The following is a 21,806-nucleotide window of genomic DNA, read 5'->3' on the forward strand; positions in this document are numbered from 1 at the left end:
GCTGAGGCTAATCCTCGGGCGCGGGGGTGGGGTGCTGTATTGGCAGAGATCTCACCCAGTGCAATTTCCTACTTTCAAGGGTTAAATATTCTCCATTTTTGGCCTGCTTTTTTGGTCGGTGCCAGTGCCTTCAAATAGTTGTTATATATGTCAACCCCATGATTTGTAATAATCCTATCATATAAACTTTTATATTACATATTTTATTATTTCTGTACATAAATAGTTGCAAATATGTATACATATACATATGTAGATTTGTATAATATATAGTTATTCTAGTGGTTATAATTGTTCTGTGCAGAAGCACCTGTCTGACACAAGCTATTTGGCCGTTACCAAAACTGTAAGTCTCGTCCACCACACATTTTAAGCAGTTAAAATTTAATTTTCCCGATTTGTCTCGGCTCAAGATTGATATTGGGTAATATTTTTCACTTCACTATATAAATTGTGTTTCAGAGTATACGTATTGGCATACATCTTGATGATGAGTTTGTACCAGTCCATAACTTTTGTTCTTTATTGAAACAATTTTAAAATGCATGACTCTACTTGGCTCCATTAGATTTTTTTCATTCATTGTAAATAAAGTCAAATATAGACACTTGTGGGGGGAAATATGGCCTTTTAGATGCTTACTGGAGGTTTAGAAAAAATTTAGTTATCATCTTTTACTTTAAGTATAACTTTGCCCTTCACATATATAACATCATAATTTTCAAGAGGACATTTCCCTTCCTAGCTAGGATATTATCAGGTATTTTATTGAGTCATCTTTTCCTCGGGTTTTTTCTTTCCCCACCTTCGAAAATTGGCCTGTCTAAATGCTTATATTGCTTGTCTGTATAGCAGCATCAATTTATAGCCTCAGATTACACCAAGAGGGAATGTATTCAGGCTCTTTATTTAATTTTTGAGACCTCATTTTATCTGATGTACTTGAACTATATTGAGAGTTGCTTCGGATTGAATCTCCCCATCCTTCATCCTAAGTGGGATCTCTTTCGTGCATTGGTTAACATAATCAAGACAAGTCATTGCCCGCTAGTTTTGCACTATAAGGTCTGTAGGTTTCATGCTGCTCCTTCCACTCAGCGTTTTCCAACCGGGATCTGCTGATGTGCCATAGGACAAGGGCAAACAGCAGCCTTCGTCCCCAGTACCACCTGTCTTCTCCTGAGCTGAATGGCCACACACAGTGGCTCCCTTTACTTTCCTGTGGCTAACTGTCTTCCTGTTCATGATGGTACTCCTACAAGACAGGTGTTTGTGAGAAATACTTCATAAAGAACACAGGAATGTTTCCAACAAGCATGTCATGACAACAACCTGCTTTGTGGTTCATATAAACTCGAAAAATGAGATGCTGTCACAGCAACAACACACACAATGGCAATAGCAGGTTAACACCTATCTAGCGGTTATTTGATAAGCCTTATGTGTGGTGGTTTATTTGGGTCACATGATGTGAGCTGGGGCACAGAGTTCTTCCTTCCAGGCAGTTTCAGGATGAGATACTAGGCCTTCCATGGCTTTGCCAGCACTATATCCTGACCTGGGTCCTTAAGTCATTTCTTCTCTGTGACCCACAGGATAGAGAATGTTCCTGTGCACGACATGTTTGTACCTGGTGCTTTTCTTTCTGCACTGGCTATCATTCTTAATCCTTTCCTCTTCCTTAAGAACTCCTGTCGTAATCCAATTAACGTCAGTTAACTGTATACAAAATTATAATATTTGTATCAACTTTCAGTTAGCTATACTAGATCCAGAAAATAAATAATTTTAAATGTTTATAATTATTATTATTTTTAAGGTTATATATCTTGAGACAGAGTGAGCGTGAGTGGGGGACGGTCAGAGAGAGGGAGAGAGAGAGAATCCAGTGCAGGCTCTGAACACTGTCAGTGTGGAGCCAGAAGTGGGGCTAGATCTCATGAACTGTGAGATCATGACCTGAGCTGAAATCAAGAGTCCACCCCTTAACCGACTGAGCCACTCAGATGCCCCTTGTTTGTTTGTTTTTTTTTAACCTAATAACTTATTTGGGACGAGCTTTCCCACTGCTTTCAGACACTGGTTTATGTATAATGTAACATCCTGGTGCAGTATCACAACACTAAATTATTTTGGGGCTGCCTGGGTGGCCCAGTCTGTAAAGCATCCAACTCTTGATTGTAGCTCAGGTCATGATCTCACAGTTTGTGAGTTCAGGCCCCACATCGGGCTGTGCGCTGACAGCCTGTAGCCTGCTTGGGATTCTCTCTCTCTCTCTCTCTCTCTCTCTCTCTCTCTCTCTCTGTCTCTCTCTCAGCCCTTCCCCATTTGCACTCTCTCTCTCTCTCAAAATAAATAAATAAAATAGACATGTAAGTTATTTTGTTAATTCTTGGCAGTGCAGATTTTTCCAGTAGTTTGTTAGACCTTGAAAGCCCTGTCTTTGTCTTGCAGGATGCAGGCTGGCTGGTGGGAGTGAAGGAATCAGACTGGCTTCAATATAGAGACCTCGCCACCTACAAAGGCCTCTTTCCAGAGAACTTCACCCGGCGCCTGGATTAGGGCCAAAAATATTGTAGAAAGAGCCTATCGGGTTTTTAAACCCGCGGGGAAAACCCAAAACGTTCACTTTTGCTATTACACTCTTAATGATTTACAGGCTGGTGCCAGACAAAGCTTGGAAAGATATATCAATGGAGCATGTGTGCAAGAAAAAAAAAAAAAAAGATAAAAGAAAAAAAAAAAAACAAAAAAAAAAACCCACAAAAAATGTGAGAGAAAAAAGTAAATTACAGATAAGGTCCTCACTGGTTCCCACGTTATCGATTAACAGGTTTATTTGTGCTTTGTCCAAGCTGTGGAGACTCTTGTACTTGATCCCCTCCCACCAGTGCTGCAGTAGCTTTCTCCAGACCAGAACCTTAATTTCTCTGCGCCAAGTGTATGGTATTGAGCGGCTGTCCTGCAGAAGACGTGATGAGTTATCCCGTAGTTCGAGATTATCTTGTTCCCTTGCACAGGTGTGAGCACGTGCTCGCTCTCTCCCAAGTTTACGGTGTTTAAAAAACTGTTGGCACACGTTTTCAGTGTTCTTTCCCACCACCTCTCTCTCTGTATATGTATAAGGACACACAGGTACACACGCTAGTTCCCATCTCTCCCCGATCTATGTGTATGCCCAGCGCAACGCTACATATACATAGTTGCCTTTTGCTTTCTTTCGTTCCATCCGAGCTCTTTGCCTCTCGAGTGTCATTGATACATGCATTGCCCTGGCTCTGTCTGGCATTTACAGTTGTAGTTTTGCCTCCGGGCAAAACCCGCCATCCCATTGCCAAAACAGTCGACAGTATCTGTGTTTTGTAATGTGCATTTTTTCAGGATGCCATGACGAATAGCATGTCAGAGCTGCTGTCCCTTTGGAGAAAGCCGAGCCTCATTGTCTAGGTGTCCGGCTGCGGTGGCTGGAGGTAAGCTAGCTGGGATGAGCAGCTATGTAGTGTTAACTTTTGCCTTTCTAAGATTGGCTGCCTGATGGGGCATAAAAGTCCACCCCCAAAGAACACTATATATATATTAAAAAAAAAAAAGCTCCTATATATTTCCAACTCTTTATATTTATGCGACTCATCTTCCCAGATTGTCCCGAAATAAGATAGGTGATGTATGCTGTATCCACAAATCATGTGTAACGACTATGTTTTCAGTGCTGTGTCATTCCAAATAAACCATTGGTAATCTCCAGCAATTACCTTACTTCCTCCGCAGAGTCCTTTGTTTGGGGAAGCTTGTTTCAGTCGGATGCACTGCTTGAAATAGTGTATTGTTGGAGTTGTTATTTGTGCGGAAATACGCTTGTTCCTCCGGGTTGTGCTCCATAGCCCGCCTCCCTTCCCCAGAGCTCTCCCTCCCAGTCATTGCTGGTCATTCGGTGTCCCTGCTGCCCAGCAATCACTACAGCACAAATAACAGCTTTGTGGACAGAGGCCCCTCGGAGGCGCCGGCTGTGACCGTCTGTGTGTCACCGAAAATCTGACGACCTTCATCATCAGCAGTTTCCTTTCACGTCAGCCTCATCTTTCGGTCACCTTTCTTTCTGACATGTTCATGTTCATAGGGACGTACAAAGAGATCACGCGGAATACAAAAGTCATTTCACCGGGCCATTGTTTATAGAAGAGCGTTCTTAAAACAAACAAACAAAAATCCTTCATTTGATTCACTCTTTTCTGCTGGCGTAATCCTGTATGCAATGTTGGCTGGTCTGGAATAGGCATCGTCAGACTTCGGAATCTGGTGTGTGTTTCTGATGTGTGGTTTCAGTTCTCCTAGCGCATTCCCTTCACGTTTCTTACTAGGGAAATCGCTGTTACGGAGCCAGGATTTTCCCAGCGGCTGATTTGCAGGGAGGTTGGTTCATCACGAGTGCTACATTAGTGCAAGAAAATAACAGTCCTTGCCCGGTGGCATAGCTGATAACTCCTCACATAAATGGCAGCGACTTAAGATGAGTCCTAGAGAGCCACTCCTGACACTGGAGTACGCAGGACCCGGAACTTTAAGCGGAGACTGGAACTTTAGTTCTTATAATAAAATACACCTAGTGGTCTTGAAACATAATTGCTGCCTCTTCGGGCGCAGTTCCTCTGAGACCCCCCTTGTGCTTGCCACCCCCACTCTTACTGGCTCCGCAGGTGCACAGCCTGGGGGGGGGGGGACACAACTTCTCAGACACACACCTGTGTTTCTTCCCACACCTGTAACATTCCTAGATGCATTTAACAAGTCCTTCCAAAATGACAGGTGCTTAATGAGTCCTTTCATCCTGGTTTAGAGCCTTTGAAGAAAATACCAACAGTAAATACAAGTGATTGGATTGTTCCAGAAATCTTCAAGGTCCTCCATTTTCCAAAGCACTGAAAAATGAACAGGAATGGGGGGGGGGGGACGGGCGGGTGGTGAAACAGGGGAAAGTGGTCTTCTCCAGAAACGCTTACAGATAGGGAGTGAATTTTCTTTTCCACTGAATGGATTTTCTATGGGACATGTGGTTCCTAGCATGGAGGTTCTTCCCACCTCTGTCAGTCTGACTGCGGTTCTGAGGCCACCAAAGCACCCTCAGAACACCCCCTGGCCCTATGTTGGCGAATTTGCAGCAGTGTTTTACTCCAAATGGCCTTGACCCAGCAAGCCCTACCCACTGTTTGTGCCCACTGTTTGTGTTTTCACATTTCTCTTTCAAACCCGGTGGCACCTGGACCTTTGAATAGTTCCAGAGGCCTTCAGAGAATCACATAGAGCAAGCCTGTGGTCTTTATTAAACAGACACCGAACTGGCATTCCCACCAGTACCTCAAACAGACGCTCATTTAAACCTGAGTGATGTTTATAATTGCCAAGCGAGCCCTCTCCCGATTTGCATTTTTAATAGTGTATCAGCGTAGCTGGGCCCTGGGACAGGGACAGCTCTGTGCGCCGTGCTGTCACATTGCCTCTGCCGTGGCCTGCCCCTCCTGCCATGGCTGGGACAGCTTCTGAGGGACCCCGAACACCACCAGTAGCTCGGTCATGGCCTGGGCCGCTGGGAAAGCATGTGCTGGCCCCGAATGCCGAGCCGTCTCTCATCACATGCCAAAGCCTATGATCAGGCTGTTGGAAAACTCTTAGCAAGACCCCACAGTCCATGGTAATGGCCCAGCAAAGAGTCTCTCTGGGAGACTGCAAAGCTTGTGGGAGATCAGGGAGTATAAAGAGAACTGAAACTCCGAGCTTGAGGCCACACGAGACAGGTGGCTGAACACCTCAAAGCCTTACCCACAGGCTGCTCTGCCTTGCTGGGACCCCACTGCTCCTTCCAGAAGAGCCCAAGGTGCCTTCCGGTGTTTACCTGGAACCCGGCTGACTGTCTTAACCAACACTATGTGCCAGACCTTGGACATGAGCATCATGCATTCATTCCCCTGCACAGTGGCACAGCCATGGTCTTCCTAGGACTCAGAGAAATGCAATTGGACATGGGGTGGCTGTGTAGAGAAGACGGTGACCGATACTCTCGCAGCAAACCTAGAGAAAGAACAGCCACGGGGTTCTATTCATCCTTGACCCTGGCCTCAGTCAGACCTGCTTTCTCATTATCCTGCACGTGGAGCCACCTGGGAGGAGCCCTGGCTGCTGGAGGGCAGCACTGCCCAGGGCACACAACAAGGGTGGATACATTGCTCACAGAAACCGAAAAAAGTGTGCTGGAATAAGCCTAGTAGTCTGGCCACAAAGTTTGCAACTCCTTGGTTATCCTCTTAAGATTGCTTACGGGAGCATCAGCTGACTTGTTCAGCTTGAATGCTAACTGAGACACTACGCTTAAATCTGTGCAGATTGAGAGGAAGGCCAGGTACCCTGAGCCTCTTTCAAAGGATATCTAAACCTTCTCTTAGTTTCCTAGAATCCAGCAGATTCCCTGTCCCCTGGGAGCTCAGGTCTGACACTCAGGGGGTCTCATGCTTATAGGCCCGGTCAGAGTTGTGTGTTTACCTGGCCCAACATCCACTGCGTGGGGCTGCTCTTAGCCCTGGGGAACACATGTTGATAACACTGGAAAGCCCTGGGAAGCCGGTGCAGGGCCCGAGCTCCTTGTCCGTAAGACATTGCCACCTGGCGGATGCCCCTCTACCCTCCCGCCCCCTGGATAAATACCATTAAACCGTGTCCTGTGCTCTGCTCTGCAGAAACCTGCCAGGGACCACCCAGCAATTTCTGTGGCTTTTGATGATGCCACCACGCCTCTCCAAACTCTAAGCCCAAGAAAGGAATTTTCTTGTTTTCTTGCCTGATTGTTCCTTTGTCACCTTCACTAATTTTTCTTCCTGCTGCAGTGGGTGCTGGAGAGGGGTGTCGGCTGGGGCGTCGGGCGGGGTACATTATCCTCGATGGGTGGGTGTGTGTCCCAGCTGTCCAGACAGTGTTTGCTTTGGAGCGTCTTATTGCTGCCAAGTCTGCATGTGCGTTTGTTCATTAAACATTTGTCAAGCTCTTGCCAGGTGTTGGTTACTGCACATGGGGAACCACATTACTGAGACTTTGCATCAGTGAACTTCTTTCAAAATTCCCCCTTATCGCAGCCCTGAGGGTTCCCCCTTTCTTCGGAACCGCCCCCTCCTGGGCTTCATGTTCCAGATGACAAACCCCTGAGTCCCGAGCTTGTACTGTCATCCCTGCTACCCGGTGTAGGAATGGCCCCCGTCCCTGCCAAGGAAGACCTTGATCCTTGTTGCCCCCCTCACCTCCCTGCTTCCCCTCTTCCCAGTTGGCGGACAGGCCCTGGACTAGCTTCCTTACCCTGATGTCAGATGTACGGCTCGCTCTCCTCTTCTTCCTCCTCCTCCACACACACACACACACACACACACACACACACGTGCATGTGCTAATGATGAATATCTGCGTTTCACATCTAATCCCCAGGTCTCTGCTTGGCTGTCAGTATCCTCCACATCTTCACCAATACGTGTCTTCTGCTCCCTCAGGGGAGGCTCAGCACTGAGCCACATTGCCGTCCCGCTGCACCTCTACACTGCTCACCCTGGTGCAACGCCCCTTCCCTCTTGTCCCGCCTCCTCCACTAGTTCCTCCTCTGCCCTAAGCCCCACGGTTCTCTGATTGCATTCCTTGTAAAGTGATGTCAGTTACCCTTCCTTCTCTCCATGAACTGAGCCACTCTCTACCGACCTCCTCTGCATTCTGAGTCTGCAGGATGGATGTTGTGTACAGGTGCACCGAGCGAATAAACGAGAGACTGAGAGATCCATGAGTTCAGGGACGTGCAGAAAAGCTAATCCAGAGCATGGAGTTAAAATCTGAAGCTGAAGATCACAAGAAATGATGGAATTCTTTTGCGATACTGGAGAGGGGAAAGCTTTCGTACACAAAACTCTAAAGTACACAAAGTATGTGGCTGAAAGGAAGTTTGAGCACACTATAGAGAAATTTTATGTAATGAAAAGTACTTTAGATAAAGTTTAGACCCATGATAGAGTAGCTGAGGATATTTATATGAGCCAAAACTCACAAAGGAGAAATATCCAGAAGACATACATTCATTCAAGTCAAGTGATTAATAACATTAGTTACTACGATCTTAAGTAATTTTAATAATTTATCATTTTCTTTATCTTTATTTGTATTTGTAGTATCAATAAATTACTGTTAATAGGAAGTATGATAATAACTAACAATCTTGATTTGCCAGACACTCTCCTAAGTGTTCCACGTGTATTAAATTATTTAATCTTCACCAACCTGTGAGGTGTGGGCTGATTTCCCTTTTCGCAGACGAGGAAGCTGAGATTCAGCGCAATGAGAACCGGGTCCGGTCACACGGCCAGGAAAAGTGTGGGCAGCCTGGCTCCTCTGGGTGCTGTAGCCTCTGCCGCCGGCCTCCTTTCTGCTGCGCCCAAAGGGCACGGACGGCCAAGTGTCCGAGGCACAGACCCAGTGGGTGCCAGGTATGAAAAACTCTCAGCTTCCTCATCAGCAGCCCAGGGCAATAACCTGCTGAAACAATGTGATCCTGTTTGGTGGCCATCAGGTTGGTAAAAATTTCGGTGTCGGATAACATAGCATTGGGTATTTATTGAGAATGTGTATGTGTGATTCCTGGAACCATTGTCCCCAGGATGATGTTCCCAGGGAAGCGTGACTCCCAGCATGCAGAGACCCTAAGGTGCTGGTGTCAGCCTCACTGGTGACAGCCAGTATGCACAGCAGTGCCTGTCGCTGGCGGTGGATGAATCAACGCAGTGGCTGGGAGCAGAGAGGAGCAGTGAGCTAGGTGTACAGACAGATGGGCAGACATGCATTCACAGAATGGTATGCCATTTACAGAGTGGTGAACATGCATTATTCACAAGAAATTTTCTGTAGTTTTCACAGGTACATAAGACACCAAACATATAACAATTCTGTTTTGGGACGCCTGGACAGCTCAGTCGATTAGGCGTCTGATTATTGATTTCGTCTCAGGTCATAATCTCACGGTTTCCGAGACCGAGCCCCGTGACAGGGTCTGTGCTGACAGCACAGAATGTGCTTGGTTTCTCTCTCTGTCTTTCAAAATTAATGAATAAACGTTAAGGAAAATCCTCTCATTTGAGGCTGGAGAAAAGGGGAACCTCCAAAAAGAAGACACTTACCTAAAATCACCAAGCACACTGAGTATGCAACTGGTAACAGGTTTCCTGCTGCTGTATTTCCGGGCTGTTTTGCTCACTATGCTGAGTCTTTGCTGTTAATAGACTTCCCTTACCTGAGGAACAATACAGAGGACTATAACATGTATGACATACCTGCAGTGGCCAGCAGGGGGTGCTAGAAGTCAGTGTAAGTAACTGGATGCACTCAGAATAGTGTATTTTTTAAGCAGGAAGTGCAGAACAGAAAACTAATGGGAAGTATAACAAGATCACATTTTTGCATCGAAAGACAGATCAATGAGGACAGAATTTAATCCCTTAATCACAAAAAGACGAGCAGGTTGCTGAAGACACAGGCTTTGAGAGCCTGGTAGACTAGAAGTTCTTGCTGTGCTCTTTCTTAGCTAGGCAATCTCAAGTAAGTTACTTACCCTCCCTAAGTCTCTGTCTCATCTGCAGACTGGGATAAATAACACCTACTTTATGCAGGGAAAGAATCAACATGCACATTGACATCCAATAAAGCTTATGTGATATTACTTAAAGGATCAATGATGACTGTTATGACCTTTAAAAAATTAATCTCTCACAAGAGGCAATAAACTATTAATTCACAAGGTCTGGAAAACTCTCTACACATTCTGAGGTCCAGCACAATTTCCTGAAAGACTGCTCTTCAATAATAGCTTGTGCTCTATGTGTACAGGCATGTGAGAGATATTCTTGAGTTCTGCAGTCTCTCTGAAATTTTCTTTGTGGCCCCTACTCTGTAGAGCTTAAAATAAATTATATATATATATATATATATATATATATGGAATGGATGGTGTGATGGGTTTTGTACTTTCTTAGATGTGGGTTTGAATCAAGGCTTTATTACTTACATGACTCTGAGCAGGTGAACAGAACAAGATGTTATAACTACCTTGACATGTTATTTGAGGAATAGATTGTCATAAAAATTACACAGTACTTAAGACTGATCGCATTTATTTACAAAGCAACCACCTTGGCCCAATCCCTGGCCCTTGGTGGATAATGTCTCCAGAGTAAGCATTACTATTTCCACTCACAGTGACTTTCCCAAGGACACACATCCTCCAAGTGGCAGGGCTTGGACTGGAGCTGTCATTCTGTCCTTGTCAATGTAATAAATCCTCACAGACTCAGGAGGTGTCACTCAGACTCTCCAAAGTGTGCCTGTTTGGCAGCTCCGTGCTGAGAAGGACCTTTCCCCTCAGCCACCATGTGTCAGATCACAGCATCTGCTTCCCAGAGAGCTGGGCCCCACGACTGGACCACTCACCAGACAAGCGGGTCTGGAAGGCTGGCCACATGTGGAGGCGTCTGAACGGGCAGGTCCCTGCAGGCCACGTGCACCTGGCAGCCACAGAGCCCGTGGGAAAGGCAGGCAGGATGTGCAGCTTTGGCTGAGGTTTCCGGGCTGCCCTCAACTCTTCTGGAAAGTTCCCTGGCCCAGCCCCTCCCCGGCACCAGCAGGGGACGGGGCTGGTTTCTGGGAAGCTGCGGGTGGCCCGGAGCAGCACCGGGCCCGGGAGAGTGAACTGGGCCCTAGTGAGGCTTCCTCTCTCCCCCACTGTCAGCCCCTGTTTTAGTCCAGTGTGTTCAGTAGTGACTTAAATAAAGTCACGTTCCCATCCATGTCCCAGCCCAGACTGCGTGAGAATTCTGTTCATGACAGTTTCTTCTAATCTTCTATGCAAGGAACACAGTATGTAATTCAGTGTTATTGACACCCTGATAATAATATTCTAAAACATATGGTATCTCATACATGTATATTAAATGTATAGCATCTTCTAAGCCATTCTCCAAATACTCTCCATACAGAGGCATGTGGTCATTATGAACACTACTGATCTGTGTCACTGTGGTCACAAAACAGCATAGAGAGACCCATTTCAAGGTCATGATATCATAGGACATTCTAATAATTCATGATAGACTATTTCTCACACTGTCACTAGGTAACACCTCACAACCAGCTGATAGAAATATAAGCACTCGTGTGCATGCGATGACTTTGTCCCCAAGGCAGCAATGTTGGGGACAGTTCTGTCCCTGCCATCATCGTTCTGATCACTTGATATGTGGCAGGTGCGATCATCAGGAGACACTCAAGGAGTAAACGTACATTTGTGAGCTTGGGCCCATCTTGTCCCCTTAGCACAGACCACAGGCCTGTATCCCACAGGCCCCAGGGGACAGAGAAGAGAAGCAGAGAGAAGAAGGGACGATGGACAAAGAGACTCCTATGAAGAGGGCGCTGAGAGGACAGGAAGTGGTCATCAGAAGACAGGGAAATGCACAGAATAAGGAAGAATTTCAAGTAGCTACTGTGACCATTGAAGGAGAGGTAGAGAGAGAGAGTGGAAAGTCAAGAAGAGAGAGAGAAATAGAAATAGAAACTAGGTAGTAGACAGAGAGGAACAGAGACAGAAACACAGAGACAGATAAGAGACATGTAGAGAGAAACAGAGAGAGAGGGAGAGAGATCAGGAGGAGACAGAGGGGAGATAGAGAGAAATAAAGAAGGAAGAGAGCCGGCTGGAAAGGGAGACATGGAGAAAGAAGCAGGGGGACGGACGGCAACAGGAAATGAGAAAGGCAAAGAGCTGGAAACAGCGAGGGAGACAGAGGGACGCCAGGAGGGGACAGGACACAGAAGGGCAGCGGGAGCAGCGCCAGTGCAGGTGACAGAGCTGTGACACCCCCACCCCCACCCCGGGTGACACGTGTCCAAATCCAGTGTCTCATGAGGGGCTCCAGGAGGGCGATTCCCTCCTTCTCCAGTTCTAATTTCTCCTTCACGTAATGATCCTGAGCCCATGAAGTGAAGCTGTCGTTCGTCAGCTCTGTGCTGTCCTGAAACATAGTTTGTATGGAGACGGGCACGTACGTGGTAACTCTGTACTATTGTGTCATTTCTGGTTTCAGTCATTTCTCACCTGAGTCCTGGTGCTCGTAGTAAGAAATGGTGTTTGATCCCACAACATCGATGCCAGGAGTGCTCAGAGTTCCGGGTTATTACGGCTTTCACTTTTCTCAGTGGATATCTACAAAGGGAGTAATTTTTAGAGACGAGGATTCAATTATAGATCACAGTTTTGCTAATCCTTAAAAATTGTATATTTGCATTTTCCCCTCATACTGACATCTTGCTAAGTAACGCTCTCAACATGAATTTAAAAATATGAATATAAACAAATTGTAATCACTACTAACACTGGCCCGGAGGATGCAATTTAAGATTTTTTCATTCTCTCTCCCCCCATCCCCCTCCTCTAGGGCACCTTGTGCTCATGAATAAACTCTGGGGCCAATACTGCCCTCTTTTCTGTGCTGTAGCTTATAGCTTCTTTAACATTCTGGTGGAGGAGATTTCTCACTACTTTTCTTGTTTTAAGGATTCTCTTTCTGCTCTAGGTGATGGTAGTTTTATACTTTCTTAATTTTGAAACCATGCCCCATCTGGCCCAGCAGGGATTTTCCGGGACCGCAGACACTCACGCTTGCCTGGGACAGTCTGCTCTTGGAGCTGTTCCTGTGACAGCCTCGTGTCCCCTTCACGTGGTCCCTGAGCAGAGGACGGTCAGCCAGAGTCCCTGCCCTTCCTCCCTTCCCAGCTTCTGCGATGACACCTGTTATTGTACTCTTTTTGATTACAGCCATCTATCAGGTGTGAGGTGCTAGCTCAATGTGGATTTGATTTACATTTCCCTGAATTCCAGGTAAACAACAAAATCATTTGTAGTTCATGTCCAAATATTGCATTGCATTTTGCACTTTCCTGTAAATCTGACAACCTTTGTGAGGCTGCCTTTTTACTTGAGGAGGAAATTCTCTATCAAGTTAATTTGTTATGAATGCACACACACACACACACACACACACACATTTACCTTTGAGAAGGGTCCAATGCAGACCAACATAACTGATCCTAATTTCTTCTAATAAAGCTGGTTCAATGATTATCAGATTTGCTCAGTTGTTTTCCAAAGTCCAATGTGAGGAATGTCTTAAGGAGCCTGACGGTCGTCATCTGTTGACTGGGAACACTAATGTGTGCCTCACAGAATTTTACAACTCTCAAGGGTTACGAAAGTAACGTTTATGTTTGAAAAAGGGCCTGGTCCCAGCCTTGAGATGTAGTGGGTACTCTGATGTAGTTACTGAATTAGAAATGACAGGTCCACTCAATGTGATGTGTTCACGGTACAGAGGAGGGATGGGGGGGCGGGGAGGGGGGGTTCGAATCCTGCCTCAGCTGCTCATGGTTTTGTAATATTAAAGGAATCGCCTGTTTGGGGGAGCTTTTTTTTTTTTTTTAATTTTTTTTTTCAACGTTTATTTATTTTTGGGACAGAGAGAGACAGAGCATGAACAGGGGAGGGGCAGAGAGAGAGGGAGACACAGAATCGGAAACAGGCTCCAGGCTCCGAGCCATCCGCCCAGAGCCTGACGCGGGGCTCGAACTCACGGACCGCGAGATCGTGACCTGGCTGAAGTCGGACGCTCAACCGACTGCGCCACCCAGGCGCCCCTGTTTGGGGGAGCTTTAAAGATAACTAACAATGAGGCGTCTGGAATGAGGGTTTTCTTCTTCAGCTTGAAGTATTTAAAGTTCTGTGATTCTCTAGCGAAGTGTGAATGTCCCGGATGCTACTTACGACTTGGTTTTAAAAATGGGACTATTAACCTAACAAAAGAGAAATATATTTAAGGAAAAATGTGGATTCAACACAAAGTGTTATAAACATGTAAATGGAAGAAAAAAGGAAGAATATTTTACGGACAGTCCACTCATCAAAATATATCAATGTCTTTCCTCTTTTGGGCTTTCGGGCTTGTCCCGTTCACCGAAGGTTGACGTCATGTCTGCATCCATTTATTCCACGTGACCAAGGGAAGCGGTCACACTGGACGAGATCTCAGACTCTCTGCGGGGCGGAGGGGAGCTGCCCCAGGTGAGGCGAGCACGCCAGCCTCTCAGAGGTTAACCGAGCAGGTCCAAGCTTCAGCACCTGGCCCTCTGCACAGGGTCTGCCTGAGTCCACACCTGCTGTGACCCAGCCGCCTCTCCCCTGGGGCTGAGGTCTGGGGCCATCAGAGCAGCTTCATTCAGGCAGCAGCGGGATGACCTGGGGGGGACAGGACGTCCTGCCCCCTCAAGTGCAGCGTAATTTCTCTCTTCCTGGAACCTGTGGGGTCCTGATCAGAACCCTCCACTCTCCACATAAGGGTGGCTACTCTTTCTCTCCTGCTGAAGAGTTTTCCCTATTATTTCTTTAAACATGAGCATCTTTTAAGAAATATGACCTTTAGTGCCACTTAGAGAAGAGTAGGCACACCCTACAGCAGGAAGAGTAGAGGAAAGGTGAACAATGGTCATCTGCTGACATATATCTCCAGGCCCAGGATGGAGCCACTCCTGCCCAGGGTCCCAGGTCAGCAAGCAGAAATGTAGGTCCCTTTCCTGTCCCTGTCAATGCTGCCCTTGACCAGAAACAGTATATCCCAGCCAGCCGGTCCCCATCACCAGGAATCTGTAATGATTTCCCTGTTCTAAATGGGATCAGATATGCGACCCCAGCCAATCAACCTGAGCCAAAAGTTCTCTCCTTATTCCCTCAGTGACCTGCTAGCCTTGTAGGGAGATCCCTGAACACCACCTAATCCTTCCTGTTCCCCCTTGGCTGCTTCTAAGGCTCTATAAACTCCCTCTTGCCAAAATCCCTGGGGAACCGTGTCCACTGCTTGTGAGGCACTGAACGCCCCAATCCATGGATTATTCTTCTTTCAATAAAGGACATCACACACTACAAACTAAATTGTTTCACTTTTGTCATTGACACACCCAAGAGAGTATTTGGCTGGAGGTTTGGGGCAGACTTCATTACCCACTGAGCCTGGTGAGCTGTTGAGAGACTTTAATGTGAGTAGTATTTGAATAAAAATGGTAACAGTAATTGAGAGAAACAGGCTTTTGAATGCTGACCATGTGAAATAAAATTTATTTTCAGAAAACAGAAGGTTGTGGGTTTTCTCCCCCAAAGTAAGATTTTCTCATTGGTGAAAATCTAAGAAATAGAGAAAGCAGGAAGAAAAATGTCACCCAATTTGTCACCACCCACACTGCTCACCTTCTATATTGAGACTCTTTCCACCTGCCGTTTTGCTGGTCAGATGTCTCCCCCATTGTCACTCTCTTTTCCACTTAACACGTAATAAGCACAGCTGCCCTAGACACCTGCTGAGGGTCTGAATGACGGGCCTGGAATATTCTTTTAGCAGAGCATCTACTCAACACCTCACCGTCTCGGCACAACCTCAAAGCCTGCATTTTGGGACACTTTAGCTTTGAATCCCGGTTATAGCTCAGCATGTCTGCCCTCCAGTTTTACCAGGAGGAGGAGCACGGGAGCTGGGTCTGGTCATGGGTGCTGCAGGACCCAGCCCTCCAGCCCAACCAAGTCCCTTTCCTGGCTGTCCCCACTGCCCTCGCCCTCCAGGAGGGCAGGCTATAATGAGTATAACGAATTACTATAACTATACCCAGGAAGCCTTGGTATACTTGCCATAAGTGAAAAGGAATTTTCGTTTCGGTTGGAAGTCAATGCTATCTTTATTTCTCACGCATTTCCGGTGCATTCCTCAGCTGACCCCTCACAAGGCCCCGCCTTTCCCATTTTTGAAGATCTGACCCTGGGACTGCAGAACCTGGTCCCACCGCCTGGTCTACACTGCCCCTGGGTCGATGCAGGCTTCTTCCTTTGGATACACACACACACACACACACACACACACAGGTGTGCCCACACAAGCCCACATCCTTTTTTTTCAAAACTAATCCTATGTTTTGAGAAAACATCTAATGCCCAGAAAACATCTACTGCCAATAGTCCAGTGTTGAGGTGAAACACCTGTCCCCAACATTTCCTGAGCCTTGTCTATGCACCTGGGACAGGCTACACGCTTTGCTCACATTTCTTGTTCACTCTGCCTACAAACGAACGAGGTCCCTTTTGACAGATGAAGAACAGGAGGAGAAACAGCTCGCCCATGACTGCACAGCTATCATGTTATGTGAGGGCACTTAATCTCCTGATGCCACCTCTGGGGACAATGCTCCAGTGCCCGCTTGGGAGCCCCGTGCCTTTTAGGCGGGGATTGCTGCTCTGCTTGTCCCTGCCCCCCAGGGAGGCCGCACACCCATTGCTCTGTGAGTGCCAGGTGGCCATTTGAGGCTTGGGATTTGTCTCCAGCCAGACCCGGCTGTCATCCCACCTGATTCCTCTTAGGCATGCAGCCTCGAAAGAGACACTGAGCAGAAACAAATTAGTGCTGTGCTCCATAGTCCATGTCGAATCAAGGATTGCTATTATTAGTGGTGTTTTTATTGCACCAAAGCTCTTCCGTATTCTCAGCACCCTGACCGTTGGGGGTTCCTCTCCCCATTTTGTGGTCAGACCTGTCCCTGCCCTCTGGCTCCACCCTCCAGCCTCTCTCTCTCTGTCTCTCACCAGCAGGTGCCTCAGGGATGCAGAGCTCAGACCCTAACCTGCCTTCTGCCACCCACCTAGTCAGTCTCCTTCCAGCAGGTGCAGCTGGGAGGTCACCCTGGGCTTCTCTCCACCAGCGGGGAAGCAGAACCATGCTGGGTCCCCTCGCCTTCCTGTGCGCCCTCCTGTTTCCCGGTAAGTCCTGACTCCCTCCCCGGTGCGGGTGCGTGGGGTGCCCTGAGGCTCTTATCCTTCCCTGTCTCACCGCTGTCCCCCCTCGCAGGTGGCGTGGCAGCGATCAGTGTGGAGCAGCCAGCCGTGGTGGTGGCACGTGCAGGCAGCTGGGCCACGCTGCCTTGCAAAGCCAGCACCTCGGTCAGCTACATCCACTGGTACCGCCACCAGGAGGGTACAGCCCCCAAGAGGATCCTCATGCTGGATATGTCCAGCTCATATGTGACCAGAGATGGTGTCTTGACAGCAGACAAGGTCCACGCCAAGAAAGGCAAGGATAGCACAAGCTCTAACCTGTTGCTGCTGAAGCTGGCGAAGAGCGATGAGGGCGTGTATTACTGTGCTGTTTGGGAAGATCAGAGCACAGCCTTACAGGAAGCTCAGGTCCTTGAGCAAAAAGTCCCCAACTCCCAGGGTGCTCCAGTCCTGGACTTTCCATGGGTGCTGGGTCCCTGGGGTTTACTGGGTCAACCGACAGTACCCTGGACACTGGAGGACACCCCCCTCCGTGGGTCCACTGCACATGACCCAGGAGGCTAAGGAGCCCCGGCTCACAGGCTGGTGCAGACCCAGGGGGCTGTCCCGTCTGGGTGAGCTTCTAAAGATCGTCCAGGGTGAGCTTCTGAAGCATCTGGAGCAGGATCTGAGCTGCTCAAAACAGCAGCCACGAGCACCAGGCACCAGCCCCATGTGGCTACTGAGCACTTGAAATGTAGCCACTGCACTAATCCATGCCGCCATGGGCTGCTTGTGTAGCATATTCTGGAGACTATAAAAGAAGATGAAATATATCCTTAAAAATTTCTATAATAACTGCACACTGAAATACTATTTTGGATATCATTCACTAAATAAAATTCATGCTAGAATTATTTCTTTAACTTTGTTACTTATTTATTTAACCTTCTTTTTAACGCAGCATTTAGGGAATTTTTAATTTGTGTCTCAAATTGTGTCTAACACTTACTTCTGTTGAACAGAGCTGTGCCGGACTGATGATTCAAGAATCTGACCATCTCCAATGAAGAATGTGGGAATAAAATATCGTGCAAAGAATTTCAAGGCCGAGAGACTCTCTGGGGATTCCGCACAAAATGGGTGCAAACCGAGACTGGAAGGCAGCCCCTGACTCCAGTTTCTAAGTCGCCGCCCCGCCCACCGCTGGTTCCTGTGCAGAGAGAGAGACTCCTTGATCAGAAGCCCAGGAAACAGTGTGGCTGACTTCGCAGCACCCTCACCCATGCCTGGCGCTCACTCTCCTGTGGGGGAAATGATCCTCAGGGCAGGTGCATGCATCGGCCCTGGACGAGACCCGGGGCCCTCCGCCTTCCCCTTCTCCTTGAAAGTGACTCCATATGGGATTTGGGGACCAGCTTCCCTGGACCTCTGTTCTCTCCTCTGTAAAGCGAGGAGGTTTAACTGCTACCATGTGTGACTGATTTCTGTATTAAAGCACAATTATACCAAAAATATATCACTATGTTCACTAACTTCTAATAAAGCTAGTCAACCTCTTGACCAAAAGAAAAAAAAAAAAGAAAAAAGAAAGAAGAGAAATTAAGGAAAAGAAAAGCTATTTACTGATTCTCTGGCCCCAAACAGAAAGACCCTGCTGTGTGGGGGGAAGATAAAGCTCTCTGAGGAGGTCTAAGCTGAATTAAATGCATTTTCAATTGAAAATTCCAACTTTATGTGACATAATAGCATTGGCAAAAATGATTAATGAAAGGGAAGTCTAAATGATTGGAAGTAAATTGGTTTCTCGGATTTGCTAAATCTTCCTCCATCTTGATGAGCTTCTGTTTGTGTGGATGATTTATATTTAAGACATGCCTGCCTGTGAAGGAGCCCAAACAACATCTGGACCCTCTACTGAAGTCCCGGGTCAAGGTTAAGGCCTCCAGCAAGTGCAGGAAGTGTGTGAGGGGGGGAGGGTTTGAGGGGGCAGAAAGTCACCTTCCCTCCCTCTTGGGGGGGTGGTCCCCTCATTTGTCCTCCCCATTTCCTAATACAACCGAACCCTCTCATCTTGCTGCACCTTCTCAGTGCCTGACTCCACAGAGGGGTGACTCTGAGATCTGATTATTATAGTTTAGTTAGAGAGAAGTGAGATAAATATGAAGACACTCTCATGAGAAGTGATCCCAAGTCCATGTCAATCTCAGTTTTCCACGTGGATCCATTGTGCTTTTGATGTACAGCCTGAGAGGACAGCGGCCTTGTACAGGGAGGAAACACCCCCTTTGGGGAGGAGGAAACAAGTCTATGTTTGGAGTCATTTCCTCCTCCTGCCCTTCTCCTTTTGGCTAACGTGAGCTTCACCCAGGACACTTTGACCACACATAGTAAAGGCCAACCAGCTCTGCCTCAAGTAAAGATTATTCATTACAAGGTTGTTTCAAGGCTGATTCATGAAAACACTAAACATATCTTATTGGAGTATATAGGACTGAGTATAGTAGGGCCTCTATCTCTGTTGAAGTGAGATTCATATTTTGAATATACTGATGGGCTCACATTACCTCAAGGGTAAAGGACTTTGCATAGATGGCTGCTTGAAAAATCCTGATGATTTGTGCTCAACTCATTCGTTTCATTCCTGAGGTGGGTGAGACGCAATGCTTTTGAATAATAGAAGCAACATTATAATTTCAAATCAATGCTGAATAAAGTCCAAGAACACCTCAAAAATCACAATTTTCCTAGTTACAATATCCAATACCAACTGCTCACACCCACCAGTACTGTGGAAAAGTCATGTCTGTTACCTCAGAGTCATCTCCTAGAAATCACACTTCTAAAGATTTCTAGGCACACCTGGAAATCCATGTTGAGTGTGTTTTTCTGAGGGCTCTTTATGTTTCACTCCCCCGAATGGGTTCTGGGACGCAGCCTCGGAGAGAAGAAAGGGCACAACATTGGAGTGGTCACTTCTAAACACTGGGATCAGGATAGTTTTTACTACGTCACTTCCACCCTAATTAGTCTGTAGCAAACTTGCATTGCTTTTGAATTTTATTTTAAGATGTATTTTTGACAACAATTCACATGTTACTTAATATTAAAAATCTTATATATTACTGAGCACGTAGACAGAACATGTGACATCCGATGGTTAGAAAGGCCTGAAACGGGCTGTGTCATGATCATTGTTGTCCCCTCTTCTCAAACAACAACTTTTGCCTCTGTTACAAAACAAAATCCGGTTTTCTTTTCGGATCCCCACTGACTCCATCTGCCTACTTAGACCAGGTCCGTTCTTGGAGAATCGGAGTACGTACTTGGGCTGTGTGTGTCTTTTCCCCCGTGGAGGACAGACACCAAGTACTACAGACAGTGGCACAAATAGTCTTCTCATTAACGCTGTGCTGTAACTTCCTTGGTTTCCTTATGTCACTTTTGTCCAGACGCAGAGACAGGAGTGAGATGGTCCCAGCAGAAGCACACACACTGTCGCACACAACCCTGGTTTCCTTCAGCAAAGTTCTTGGGCACTTTTATTGCCTGAAACACGATCTCCTAGCCTTCTTGGAAGGTTGCTAGAAAATTGCCCTCGCGTGTCCTTCATCTGGAGACTGAGAAGATAGACTTTCAAGTAGGACTCTGTGTGTCTCCACTTTGGGGGTACAGATTTCTCTCCCAGTAACAGGACAAGGGTGGATGTTGTGGGGCACAAAGCGTGGATTCTGTGAAACCTGTTTCTTCCCCAAGATCAACACACCATGTTTCTCCCCCCCCCCTTGCTCTGTGCCCCAGTCCCCAGGGATTATGCTAATGGGCATCTTTGCTCTGATATGCATTGACTGTTGGTCAATGGAAGTTGAAGTTCAAAGAAGCATCACCATGTCCCCTGACAGAAGCATTTTTTTGGGGCACTAGACCTCCAAGCCTTTGGATTCAGGGTCCTGGGAGAGAAGAAATAAATGCTTCCCGTGGGTTAATTGGTATAAAAGGGAATGGCCACTTCCACTCGCACCTGTGTTTTCCTGAGCATAACCCTCTGTCTCTGGTGTAGATGGCACTATGTGTTGGCCCCTGCGAGGATGCAGACCCCCTTCAGGGAGGGAACCCTGAGCTCACTCTGCTCCCACCTCCCAGCCTCCTCCTGATGCTTCCACTGACTGCTTCCAAACAGCAACCAGAGAATAAGGAAACCCACCCATGGGGTCCATGAGGGTCCACCTCGTAATGCCCAGGGCGAGGTAAAGAGAGGCGGACAGTCCATCTGGACTGGAGCAAAAGAATGAAATCAAGCAGACAGTCAGATAAATGGGTTATATTTGCCTCCAAGTAAATAACACAAGTTAGAGACTCAGGAGATTTTATCTAGTTCCTTTCATTTCACTTTCTGCAAAACCACCGAGGTCCCATCTCTAACAGAAAAGGATGTGCTTTTTTAGTTGATGAACGTAGCCGAGAGGAGCATGTAGATTATTTGTAATGCTGTCGTTCTTCAGTTAGATCAGGGATTCCAGGTATTTGTTGAGTTATGAAGTAAATCGTCATCACCTAAGTAGAAAAAAATTAGTAACTTACAGAGATATCTGTGTAGATAAATGATTACAGTGCTTTTTGACACAATATTATGATGACTCCAACTCTGTGTTCTTGACGTCCTTTAACAGAATAAACAATTGTACAGCAGTGAAACCATCCCAAATCTTATTAAAAGAGACCAGAGAATTGTCTTCCACCTTCACAATGTCAACTACAACCCAGCCTCTCACCTTTGTTATATTGATCTATCTTTTCTGTCCTTCCTTACTTTACCTTCTTGCCACCTTTAAGTCGCCATTGACTCTTTCAATCACAAACTGATCATTCCTATGTATAGCAGTTCTGCTGTCTTTATTTTCTTTTA

The 21,806-nt window shown here is 46.7% G+C and overlaps 1 protein-coding gene and 1 gene segment (V, D, J or C); both read left to right on the forward strand.

Moving 5' to 3' along the window:
* Positions 1 to 3,753, forward strand: part of AMPH (amphiphysin) — a 250,199-nt gene extending 246,446 nt beyond the window's left edge. For all 7 annotated transcript variants that reach the window (XM_043588531.1, XM_043588533.1, XM_043588536.1 and 4 more), the window contains one exon: positions 2,455 to 3,753. In XM_043588531.1, coding sequence (XP_043444466.1) covers positions 2,455 to 2,562 — 108 coding nt within the window. In that variant the 3' untranslated portion in view covers positions 2,563 to 3,753. The remainder of the gene's footprint in view (positions 1 to 2,454) is intronic.
* Positions 3,754 to 16,517: 12,764 nt separating this feature from the next.
* Positions 16,518 to 18,417, forward strand: LOC122487720. The segment is given in 3 exon segments: positions 16,518 to 16,906; positions 16,995 to 17,329; positions 17,926 to 18,417. Coding segments are annotated over 3 exon segments (537 nt in total).
* The last annotated feature ends 3,389 nt before the right edge of the window (positions 18,418 to 21,806 follow it).

The sequence above is a fragment of the Prionailurus bengalensis genome, chromosome A2, assembly GCF_016509475.1.
Source record: "Prionailurus bengalensis isolate Pbe53 chromosome A2, Fcat_Pben_1.1_paternal_pri, whole genome shotgun sequence".
Lineage (NCBI taxonomy): Eukaryota > Metazoa > Chordata > Mammalia > Carnivora > Felidae > Prionailurus > Prionailurus bengalensis.